Raw genomic sequence first — 13,292 nt, 5'->3', positions numbered from 1 at the left:
TTTTTAATTTGTAACTTTTGAATTAACCGAATTTTTCTGAATAAATAACTTTAATAAAGTATTTTTTTCATTTACTACCTGTTTATTAATCTAAATAAACCAAAGTTCCGTTTTGAGTCAAAAAATAAATGGCCACGTTACCTTTTGGCACTGTCGCTAAAGTTGGAGCTGATGCAAAGAATGAGCTTGAGGCTTGTAGATGAATCTACCGTTGAAAGGCATTTAGGAAGGATTGTTAAAGTAATGTTCTGAAGAGCTATTTGTTTAATCGTACGAAACAGTATGACTAGTAGGTTTTATGTTGGTTTATATTATGTATTCACGGAATTCTTGAAACAAAAGCAGAAGTGTATTTTCATTTTCAGGATAATTCTAAACAAAGTCTCTTTTTGTTGGCCGAAGACATGCATTCTCGGATAGAGTATTAGATTTATGACTTCTCTCGCTTTACCTCTTATTCTAAACACCGATCTAAAGCTGTTTAACAAATTATTTCGGGTTAGAGCTTCCTCTTTCTTTCGGCGCTCGTTCTCACCACTTTATTTCTCTCGCTTAAATCGCTGTCAGGTGTAGGTCAGCAATTTTGGTGCGTAGAACTTCTTGAATGTATTGAGGAACTAGATTCCAGTGGTTCTCTTTTCTTAAAATCTTCACCACAATAATGTCTGCTGATATCTGACAGATGTACGACACCAATTCCTCACTGTTCATCATTTACAGTAGAAAACGTGCGTATTGTAACGCAATTGGGGCATTCGGACGAATCCCTCTTGCTCATCATGTGCAAGAAGCGCGCAAAATAATTACCTTCGCTATCAAGCGTTTCTATCCAAGGTGGCACGCGTAGTTTCAATCGCTTTGTCTATCTTTCTCTTTGATTTTGCTCCTAAGAGTTTTGCCATCTTTCTATTTATCGAGTCCTTTCTTCTGGTGCCTTGTACCAGTATCACCTTGGCTTTTCCCAAGTATATCAAATTTTTTCCAAATTTCACTGAAATAACTGCCTCAATCTCCATTACGGCTGGCTTTGAGACCGTCCGCTAAGCTGAAACGACTCTTATCTGCACGTTTGCTAGTCTTTTTTATATTTGGCTGTCCGTCTCTTCAAATTCGATGACTCCTCGTATTCAATATTGCCCACAAAGTATAAATACTTCAGAAGATGTAGTCTATTTACATGTTTGAGTAACCGTGAATACCGTTACGGATTATTGTGAACAGATAATTGTATTCTCAAGATTGATCGATAAGAACGTTACTTTGAAGAAACTTTATTTGATCAATTCAAATTCTAATTGAACTATTCATTAATCTAATTCAAGCACAAATAAAAGTAGATTCGAATAGTTGGAAAATGGAGATGCTTTCAAAATATCGCCGTAATTAATTTTGTAGCTCCATTGAAATTTTAACAAAAGTTATAATCGATTCAACAAAATCGTCATGTTTTTGTTCATTAATATGTGATCATTTTATGTAAATACATTAACAACGTCAAAGCATGCCATACGAATATAATTTTGATAAAAACATAGTATATTCCCAACATACATCGATGTAGATAATTGATTTACAGTACGGTAATTTCAATATGAATTCGAAATTTATAATAGAAACATAATCAACAGAACGCTGAAATCTACCGTTTCACGATGTCTAATTAGCGACATTGCACTTGATATATAGAAATATTTCCCACTTGACAATTTTGGAATAAGACTTCGTGGCTCATTTTCAATATTCGAGATCCTTTCTCGGATCCTAAAGAAATTTCGTATCCAGTGTGTGAGATACTGATCTAATTCGATCTGTAGCAAGTAGCGGAGATATACAAACTTGCATTTTGGACGTTTTTCCAATCCACATCCATTCCTATCCAAGCTGGATTGATTCGAGAAGATCCGTAGGATAGTTGACAGCCCTTCCAATCTGCATTTATTTCGATTCAGGCTAGATTGATGTGATAAACTGACCATGGTCAGCCCAGCCCTTAAAAGTAGTATTTATCTAGAAAATTGTCGGGTTAATTTTGGTTTGGTTCGGTTAGATTAGTTTTGGTGAAATTAGGTTATGTCAGGCTAGATAAAGTAAGGTTAGGTTAGGTTTGTGCATTCGAATGCCTACCCCCGTCTTATCCGTTGTTTCCTTTCGCTTTTTACCGATAACTAAGTAATGGAAACGCGAGTTTGATAGAAGATTGTGCGATTTAAAGACAGTTCAACTAGAAACAAAGGGCCTATTTCATATTGTCCGCTCCATAGTTTATTAAATAGGAATCAAATCTTTTCCTGTTGGCTTTATTTTTCGCGTAAAATGGGGGTGGAATTTTTTGTATATAAGTAGGAACTTGAAACATTGAAAACATTGAATTATCAACTACAAACAGGAAGAGTAGAGGTAATAGAAACACAAAAGAAGGAGTGAATAGAGAGGATGGAAAACAGAACTAAATGAGTAGAGAGGAAATAGAAGATGCAACACTCAAATAATGATAATGAGTATGCCAAGGACCGAAAGTGTTACTTTGTTGGACGAGTCTGAAAATTGCGAGACGAGCGAAACGAGGCGAGCAGCAGACGAGTCCAACAAAGTAGTTGTATTTCAGTTTTTAATCCGCGCCGTACACAACATTTTTTAGACGACGCATAAGATCCAAAACTTTTTCAATTAAACTGAAGAAAGAAAATAAATAGTAGAGACAATTATAAACATTTTATTTATAATTTTTTCTGGTGACACCACTTCAAAAAGAGCTCGTACTGTTTTTCGTACCTTGCACGAGATTTATCCGGCAACAAATTGAGAACGGCCGCATTGCTTTCTTCAGGTGGCGTGGATTCGAGTAACTCTTCATCGCTGATGTTTTCTTTTTCATCATTATTTATTGTTATTCATTAATTTAGACAAAACTTCGGATAAAACAAATAATTTAAGGTTATGCAAAATCATCGAAGTGAAACTGTCAACTGTCAACATTGATGTGGTTAAAGTCACATTTAAGTTAAAGTTGTCTACTCCAGAGCGTCCCGAAAGTGTTTTGCAGTACGGAACTGTCACTTTCACTACATGGAACACTCGAAACGCAACTTTCGGTATGTAAACGAATACAGAACGAAGAACTTTCAAATGGCGTCGTCTAAAAAAGGAAATTGGAAAATATATAGACAGAAAGAATATTGAGAGACTGGAGACTAGAGGAAATGTGATAATTATAGAGCCATATGTATAGTATATACTACTAGACACTAACTAGATTATATTGGGACATAGAGATATTGATGTGAAAATGAAAATGAAGAATCACAAAACCAGTACTAACATATACAAGTGAAAATTTTATATTTAGAAAGTTTGATGCCAAAATAAACACAATCTAAATAAAATATGAAAGAGGAATTAAGTGAGATAAATGTAGAAATGAAGAAATAAGAATAATTAACAATACAAGAGCCAATAATAAGAAACCTAAAAACACCTCTAAACGTCGTTGGAATCAATTAAAATGGATTGAATAAATTAGGAAGATAAGAGATAAAAAAAATTGAAATGAATTATCAGTAAGTGTATCTGAAGATGATATTGTGATTATCGAAACGTGCATTAGGCAGAATTATTGTGAGTTATGGTGTTTTTAGTATGAATATTACCAATCACTCCAGAAATTCCAGCTTACTTATTTTCATTCCTTTCAATCGGGCAGAATTGTTCAAATGCTGAACGTATAGACAATAATTGATGAATTATTTACTAAAATCTCATTTTGTGTTTAAACTTTAGATGCCGTTCTCATAATATTTTACATAAAAGATCATTAGAAAACATTGGAATACGCAAAGAAAGTCTCAGGTGATGATAAACACAATATACTGTTATTTCGGCGAATCCAATTATTTACTTTGATATAACAATAATTTGTAGTAATCTAATACGAAGCTACAGTCTTGTTTCTTTTCAAACTTGTTATTTATTAAACTAATGAAGGAAACGACATACTATTTCGTACTAAACGATAGCCCATTAGGCAATGCTTTGCTTCCACTTAATCTAGGGCCTTACCAGAGTTTGATGCCATTAGTGTTCAATTTTGTATTCCAAAGATTAACTTCATTACTCGGTTTGACCGGCAGCAAAGGCAAACTAAGGGAATAAATAAATAGGTCGGCTGTTATCGATAAAATGGTGGGAGCACATTAAACTAGCGCTCTCGCCAAATGTTCAATAGCCTATAAAACTAAAGTAATTCACTTCTTATTTAGATATTTTCATATATAAGCTAGGAACTTAAAGTGAGATTACATACATTAAAGTCACTACAAATAACGTTATTTTATATATCACTGGAATATCACTGGAATGTAGAATGAGAAGAGCGAAATTACTGAAGAAAAAAAATATACGCAATAATAACAAATAACAAGAATGATAACTAAGCAATAACTGAATTATAAAATGTGCTAGTAGACTACGAATAAGAAATCAATGAAATACAAACTAAATATATGGAATTCAATAAAAAGGCTTACAACAAGCCACAAAAAAAAGTTGAAGAAGGGATAGAGGGAAGTTTTTTACAAGAATTTAGTATATACAGTATAAACAAAATAAAAGTTGACAGTTGTTAAGCTACTATACATTATGAAGCAGCCCAACCATTATCAAGTTTGCTTGAAGTGTTAGAAAAGTGGCTTTTTCATGTATGTATCTATTGGGGTATCATATACACTACGACCCAATTGTGTCCCCCTTTCTTGCTGCAATATTAGGAACCATTATTTGCTAAGTCTATCATCTTTGGGGCTTCAGCTAACACCTCTTAGTATTCATAGCTTATTCTTAATTAGGTAGATACATTCAGCAAATCTCCTCTCGTTATAATTTCTCAGGAGAGTCTTTGCCTGTCTCAACTCAATTTTCTATTGTTCTGTAACTGATACCACAAAGAGATTCAGGTCTAATGAAAGGCTTGTCTACCCCCGCTTCAGCGATCGGCTATTTCATTTCCGTTCACTCCGGTCTGTCCCTTAATCCATGCCAGAATAACTTTATTATTCTTGTCTAGCTCGTTTAATTTTTCTAACGAGTTTGAGTTTTATAATATTGAAGCTATTGGCTGCTTGGCTATCGGACAGCATCAATGTCTGCTTGAAAATGCTTGGTGTGTTGCCCAGGCAGTGTTTGGTTCTGGGTCCGTACACTCCTATATCAGTTCTGTCGTCTGCTGCTGCTGCTATTTCACTTCCACGGCTTTTTCAAAATTTTCGATGCATTATCCTGAGGCAAATCTCATGTTGGGTCATTATTTAGGGACGGTTTTTCTTTGATGATTCCATCTTTTAACATTCTAAGTGATGTTTTATATGCGACGCTTCCCCGTACTACGTAAAGAGATCAGAGATTTATAATCACTTCTAGTGGAGCTGTTGGGCAAAGATTGTATGGCTCAGGTCTTTGTACCTTTGAGAAATTGTTTCGCGTGATATTAAGAGTAGCTCTTGTACCCCAAACCACTGCCCAATATGTGATGATAGGTCTCATAATTGTCGTAAACATCTACAGTAAGCTTCAGTGATTATTTCCTTTTCGTGTTTGCCCGTCTAGCTTGATGGGATTGAGGTTGAGTAATTGAGTAAAGGAAATAGGGTAGGTCTTACTCGGGTTGACATTCAGCCTCACCAATCTACATCAATTTCTGTATAGGGGAGTTCTCTTTAAACTATATCACAGATTGTATTCTCAAACCATCCTCTTGCGTAGATGATTATGCTTTCCCATGGATCTGATATCAATTTTATAATCGTTTCATGTAATAATTTTGATTTAGTATCTGACATGAATTTCTGACATTAATAAAGTGTTATATTTTGAGTTTTAGTAACCACAATGGAGGCAAAAGATCGGGGTACAGTAAATTTGGAGGAGGAAACCTTTTGTTAAATAGGAATCCTGGACGTGTAAATTATTAGCCACGTACTTATCGCTTATTCTCACTGGATTATATAGAAATTGTTCCTGATTTGGCTTTTCCAGTGATATTGTTGAGTCAATTACAATAGTTGTTGATACTTTTCGAAATTCAACTGCAGTTATATCGTTTTTTATCTACTCTATTTTTATAACTTCCTTTCTATTCGATCGAGTTGCAAGGAATAGGCAGATTGCGCCGCCTTAAAATCAGCCGGAAAGTAAGATACGTTACGTGGAGTAGACAGATTGAGATCACGCAACCGGATCACTTCCTACATTAATCAACGAGTAACCGCTCAGCCCATTTTCTGGATAATGACTTCAAAGGGGAAGCGCAAACAATGATTACTCGGAATTATGATGAGTCTTTCATATAATGAATTTTCTGCCTAACTTCTTCAGAGATATGACCTCTAGAGTGTCGTAGAAAAAAGTAGCTCGAAATTATGTTTACTAATCACATATATGTAAAAATCAAAGTAATAAACAATTACCATGAGCGAAATATAAAGTTTGACATAAAAATTTCATCGGAAGATAGATAGATTGATAAAAAAAACATGATACATAAAAGCATAAGACTTAATTTGGTTGAATACATAATAAGAGAAAAATTAACAAACACAATTGAAAAATTAGAGGAATGAGAAGAGAATGCTCACTGAGGAAAATTTCCAAAAATGACTTGCCAAACGATATGGGAAACGCAGACTGAAGAATTTATTAAGGTAATGGATATAAATAAAAAAGTATAATCACTTAAAATGCAACTGAATTCTAAAGAGTTATAATCACGTACATCAAAATTAGATGATGTAATAATGGAATGAAAAGTATTACCAATTACTATGAGCAAAATATTGCGATACTAAAATGTAGTAGAAACTGAAGTAGAAGTAGTTGAAATAGTCAATATGATTGAAAAATTTTTATACGTAGCTTCAAGGAATATATAAGAGGATTTTCTTTTTGGACAAAAAAAATGTTTTTTGGGATAAAAAACCTACTGGTTTTGCGTTGACCTCTTCATCAAGTTTTTCATTCTGTATCTAGGTATCGAAAGATATATAAAAGAAGAAGTGACGCTCAGATTTATAATAACGAAAGAAAGATGAAGATAAAATATTATTTAAAGCAGACTAAGTAAAAATCACGAGAAAAACCACATACCTACAAACAGATTTCATCGTGGGAAAGCAAACAAACATATCTTGGAGGGAAAAAAGCATAGAAAGTTGGAAATTATTAAAGCAATAACGTCAAAATAAAGAGACAGTTTTAATATTTCCTATAACATTGAAAAAATACCACTGCTGAAATAACGAGAAAAATTTAGGGAATCTGAACACATAAACAACATAATTGTATCAACTTTATCAGTTAGAATATCTGCGAAGGAAATAGAGGAATAAAATATATATGATTACCTTGCAAAGTTATTCCAAACGTACATTATTACTAGCGGAATGTATAGAGTCGTTCCTCGCCTCAAATCAAAAGAACGGTACCAAGGAGGATTGTGGAAATTAAAGACAAATTGAAATAATGGCACCAATAACAAAATCATACGACAAAGTATTTAAAATCAGAATAAAACTAGAATTCTCTGATAACAAAGCTAAGGTACAAGCTCATCAATTATACAAAAAGCTTCCAGCTATTTTATCTCACGAGAACTCCTGAGAAAAATTAAGCTATGGGAAGCCCTATAAACACGTTTAAACAAGATTTTGAAAGAGCGTAATGGCTTATAAGACTTTAAAATATTATTAGAAAAAACTGAATTGAACTCAACTCAGCAATAATATTTACACTCTAAACTTTCCAGTAATACTAGAACGGAATCGACAAAAATATTTGGAGAATTACCACAGGCTGATTGAGATTATAAACAACAACTAGAAATGCCAGAAATTGTAGTTGTGAATCATGCAATTGAGGATTATGAAAAAATAGAGTAACTAAAATGGTTTGGTCATGTTCGAACGGAAGTGTATCTAAACACAAATTCTTCTTTAGAAACTAGCGAGAAGACGAAACAGAAGAAGGCCATGGAAAAGCCGGCTTGAGCGGATATATAAAAAAATAAGATAGTTGGAACTACAAGAATTTTTCTGGTTGGATAGAAACTGTGTATCAAAAGACGTCGTAAAACCGTTTCTAGTAGTATTCATCCTTTTTTTAATTCAATGATTTCTCTCCTTTTCAATTTTCAATTATAAATCATACAGCTCATTATTAGCCTTTTTTTTTCACTAGGTGTTAATTGAACTTCTTTATCCTCACAATTTTTAATTAACATCTATTTTTATTTGAATAAACGTTTTCTCACTTTTCATAGATACTAACTACATATCTACTGTGAACAAATATTGTAGATAACAGTTACCTTTACATATACTAAAACGTCGAAATTGAAAGATCCAAGTAAATCCCTTCTAGCTACTGACAATTTGGTGCAGTAATTACGATCTTACTTCAGGTTAACACCTCAAAACGGCCCGGTGAAGAGACAAATTGCCCAGTATTGTCTTAAATAAACACCGTAGAGAAGAGCGGCAGGATCACAAAACCTCCTCGCTATTCATCACTTCGGACGCGACAATGTAGGTCCTCATTAAAGCGAGATAAGGCACGAATTCAACTCGCGTTAGTTTTCATTTATCCGCAACTGAATTTGCTGCTGTAATATTTCCAAGTTTAGGCAAACATGTAGTTTGGTTAATGCATTATTAGTTCAAGTGAGTGCCTCTGTCGCATTGTCTGTACCATGGAATCATAAAGTTTCGCTGGAATTTATCATTCTCTATTTTGACATGATGTTTTTCAGCTTACAATGCAATATAATTCTAGATTAATATTAAGTGCATAAAGGCCATCAAATATTATCGATAAAGAATTAAAATATGTTACAATTTATCAATAATCTGTTAAAAATAATAAAAGTTGTTGCAGGTTATAAACAACGTATACGTTTTTGTACTTAATGTTATTAGTATTATTAATATCTTCATCAGGCTGGCCACAAATATATAGAACAAACTATGGGTACTGTGCAAATTAAAGACGAGCAATTGCTAAAGTGGTTTGATGCCCAATAGATCAATTACTGATGCAATACACATGCTAAAGCAGGTTTTTGATACAATCAAAAGAAATACTTGTGAATCCCACCAAAGTTAATGAATCTAATAAAAATGAAAATGGAAAACTCAAATGCTTGACTGAGAACACAATAATGTAATAAATAAAGTGATGGGACAAGATGACGCAACATTCTTTATCTTCACTCTCGATTATGTAACAAAAAAATAAATTGAAAAAACAATGACAATAAGAAATAAAGGAGATAGCGTGGGTGGATGATATAGCTACGGCAGCAAAGAATAAAAATGTAATGAAAGAAGAATGAATAATTTAATCTAAAAATTAATGCTGAGGAGACAAAGTGTGAGAAATATGGTATGAGACATAGTGAAGATTGGAAAAAGTGAGTTTGAAGTGATAGAACAGAAAAAGTTAGATAAATAAACAGCAAATAGAGTACCTGGAGCAAATATAAAAACATTGAATAGCCAAGAAATATAAATTTATAAAAAACTTACAATATATAAAACAATAATAAAACACATCATGACTTTTGCTGCAGAAAAGTATAAAATATAAAACAAAAAAAGAAGAAAAATGATGGAAAGTCGGAAAGAAAAGTCATGCGTACTATTATGGGGCCGAAAAAGAAAATGAGTTACATGAGGATGGCCACAGAAGTACCCGACAAAGGGAACAAAAAAATTTTGGGAAAAAAATATATTTATTTTCCAACGTAGTCTCCTTTCAGCTCCCAGCGATGTTCGATAAGTTCGATACCCTATTTATAATAAGAATCGTCAAGCTTCTCAAAATAGTCATTAACTGCCGACATCACCATCTCATGGTTGGACAATCTTTGACCACACAGCCATTTTTCCAAGTTTAAAAACAACGGAAAATAAACCGAGAGGGCAAAATCTGACAAATAAGGTGCATGAAGTAGCAATTCAAACTTCAATTCATTAATTTTGATAATTGCAATAACGGATGTGGGAGCTGGTGCATTGTCTTGTTAAAACAACACTCTTTTCTTTGCCAAATGCGGCTGTTTTTGCTTGATTTCTTCACTCAAACGTTCGCATTATCCTCGCCGTTGATAATTTTTTCTTTTTCAAAATAGTTACTGAAAATTATCCCACACGCATCCCAAAAACCAAAGCGCACATCTTTCTCATGTCCAAATTTCCTGTTAATATGAGACGTACCGCACTTTTTAAAATGCCTAGTATGTCTGTTAGCTCGCGCACTTTCAGTCGAAGATCATCAAGTACCGCTTTGTAGATTTTCTTCAACATTTCTGGAGTCGTCATCACATTTGGTCGATCACTGCGATGCAGCAGTCTTACTCAGAGTAGGATCTGGTTCTGCTTTTTTATTGGTAGGATTATGGCCTATGACCAAATTAGACAAAAGGTCTCGAAAATGATATTCAAGTACCAAGAGAATCTAAACATTTCAATCCAAATCACTTTGTATATGAAGTAAAGCCCCTTGGTACCAAATAATCCATAACATTTCACTAATCAAGACTATTTATTTAATACTCTGTACATATAGTAGATGGTGAAAGTGCTGTGTATCAATAAAAAAAATTCTTCTTTCAGTAATAACTCACAATTGCTATTAATTTTCAGATGATCCAGTAGGTGATGGAAAGCACAATGCAACTACTGTTCTTCATATTTTTATTTGAGCTGATAACTTGCTTACCAGAAACTATACCTATTGGTAAGTATAAATTGTTATTGAACAAGCCGAAGTTCAAAAGTGATTGCTCCTCCTGGCAATTTTATTGTTGCAACTTTTTGATTAAAAATATCTCGACAGTTGTATATGTCTCAAAATATTAACTCCTTTCTTTCAAACTAGTTTTACGTTCATTTATAACAAAAACGTTACAAAAGTTACATTCTTCGAAATTTACTGAAATGAATCGTTGAAACTTTTATTGAATTAATTTTACGTAAAAATAAACAAATCTTTCAGATTCAATCAATGTTTATGATAATTTCATAAATAAATTATACAACGTAAACTAAACTATCAGAAGTTATCACATTAAATAAATATATTTAGTGGTACCTTAGAGAAATTCTTTTTCATCTCTGTGGAGCAGCTAAATGTTATCTCAAGGTTTACATTCCAGATCTTATTGTTAGTTTATGGTGGAGTATTTTATGCAGCCGTTGAATATGCTCTAAACAACAATTGTTAATATGAAATATTTTATTACGGTAATCAAATATTCAGAAAGAGATAAGAAGTAGATGGTTGGATGTTCCGAAATAAAAGTTCCTTCAACTTTGGAAACAGAAAATAGTCTCCAAGTGCCAAATCTGGTCTATAAGCAACAAATCCTCCATTTCTTTAACAGTATGATTTAACATAACCGTTCTGTTTAAGCCTTCGCCTTATGAAAGTGAGACAATAACGGTCCACTTTGATGGTCCAGGCGTACACCGGGTAAGAAAACACCACATGCTTCTCATAATAGGGTTCCAACAATTTTATCGGTTAAGGGTGCAGCCCTAAATTCGTTTGATGTCAATCGAGAGTGGTTACACTTGCAAGGACGAAATGATGCAGCCAGGATGATTCCTTGAAGAAAAAATCAACCATAGATCAGTCCCAGCTTTGACTAGATTTCATGCAAAATTATATGAATGATCTATTTATCCTACTCCTTCCAGAATGTGGAATGACTCTGACTGTCAAAGATGTTCATCTTCTATTTCATACACTCTCAAGTGTAATGCTCTGGAGTTTTGTTCTCTACTTAACAGACTTTGTACTTTGCATCCTTTGCTAAAGCTGGTGTCTATTGAGACGACAATGTCCCGAAAATACTCCTGGTAGTATTTATAAATTGCTTTTATGTGGATACTTTCAATAAATATCTCTTAGTTTAATGTTTATGTAGAGTTACCAGTATTGATTTCTGTCGTTAAAGAACTTTGCCGCCCGCTTCCAGCATATTTCGATTTTTAACATATTGTGTTCTTCATTGAAAAGATAGACATGCTCACGCTTTATGATGTATCGTTATTTCTTTTAAACAACGAATTAATTATAAATGTCAAACCTGTCGAAATCCTTTATACTTCCTCCTTTTATATCTATCCACTCTGCTGAACTGTTTGCCATTATAGAAGCACTCAAGGAATTTCAGAAGATTGAATCCAAGAATATCTTTATCCTCAAAGCTCACTAACGACAATTTGTCAGCAATATTCCAACCATCCTCTTGCCATTCATATTTAGAACGAGCTACTCACTTGGCGAAACAGCAATATAAATGTTAATTTCATATAGGTTCCATCTCACACCGGATTAGCAAAAGATGCGTACAACAACGAGGAATCAATAAAGAGTAACTATATAGTACATACCGATTTCAAAGCATTCTTTTAAAAGAAAATGGCAAGAAAAAGCAAATCATAACCAACACGAACCTTACGAAACCCTCAAAAAATATTACGACTATAACTCCATAATTTGAAGAGATCAAGCGACGCTTTCCCGCCTAAGAATCGGATTACCTATTAGCGGAAAATCACAAACCAACTTGCGAGTTATGAAATAGTGAGTTAACAGTGAAACACCTCCTAATGAACTCTTTAAAATATGACAAAGAACGAAAAATGAATCAACTACCATATTCAGTGGAGAAGCTATTTCAAGAAGACCCAAAGAAACTTATGAACCTAACCTAACCTGAAATACTTCAAACTAAATAGTTAAATCTAGATCGAATGTATCAAACCTTAATTACTCGCTAATAACCCTGCGTTATAAGTTATAAAGTCATAAATTGAATAATTTTCAAACAGATTCTAAACGTTTTGCCACTTTCAGCCTCGCACAAAATGTTTGTCAAGTCGCGTCGACTGTCTGTAATCTTCGGAAACACTATTCTTCATATGTATTTTCAAATGTGCCTTTTAATATTATCATGATCATTCCTGGTATTGATATGTGAGAATTACGGAATAAAACTTGTTATTAACTAGTTTACAGCACGTGATCTCTATTTGCTCCAATGCTCCCAAGAGATTGAGCAAGTAGTTAGAAAACTTTATTATAGTTTAACAAATGCACTAAGTTGTCGAACGTCTGCAAGGTAAATACAAAGTTTGAAATAGTACCTTGTCTAGAAGTCGAAAGAAGATTAATTATGCCAAATATGCCAAGTTTGTGCTAGTTGCTATAGGTTGATAACGAAAATTTAAGCTGTAGTA

General features: G+C 33.5%; 1 protein-coding gene across 2 annotated transcripts in view; it reads left to right on the top strand.

The window, feature by feature from the left end:
• Positions 1–13,292, top strand: part of LOC130441509 (glutamate receptor ionotropic, kainate 2) — a 111,442-nt gene that overhangs the window by 7,825 nt on the left and 90,325 nt on the right. For both annotated transcript variants that reach the window (XM_056775225.1, XM_056775227.1), the window contains exon 2: positions 10,689–10,782. In XM_056775225.1, the coding sequence (XP_056631203.1) occupies positions 10,704–10,782 (79 nt within the window). In that variant the 5' untranslated portion in view covers positions 10,689–10,703. The remainder of the gene's footprint in view (positions 1–10,688; positions 10,783–13,292) is intronic.

This window comes from Diorhabda sublineata, chromosome 3 (assembly GCF_026230105.1).
Source record: "Diorhabda sublineata isolate icDioSubl1.1 chromosome 3, icDioSubl1.1, whole genome shotgun sequence".
Lineage (NCBI taxonomy): Eukaryota > Metazoa > Arthropoda > Insecta > Coleoptera > Chrysomelidae > Diorhabda > Diorhabda sublineata.
The sequence above is the reverse complement of the archived record's forward strand: the minus strand, read 5'-3'. Positions and strand labels throughout refer to the sequence as shown.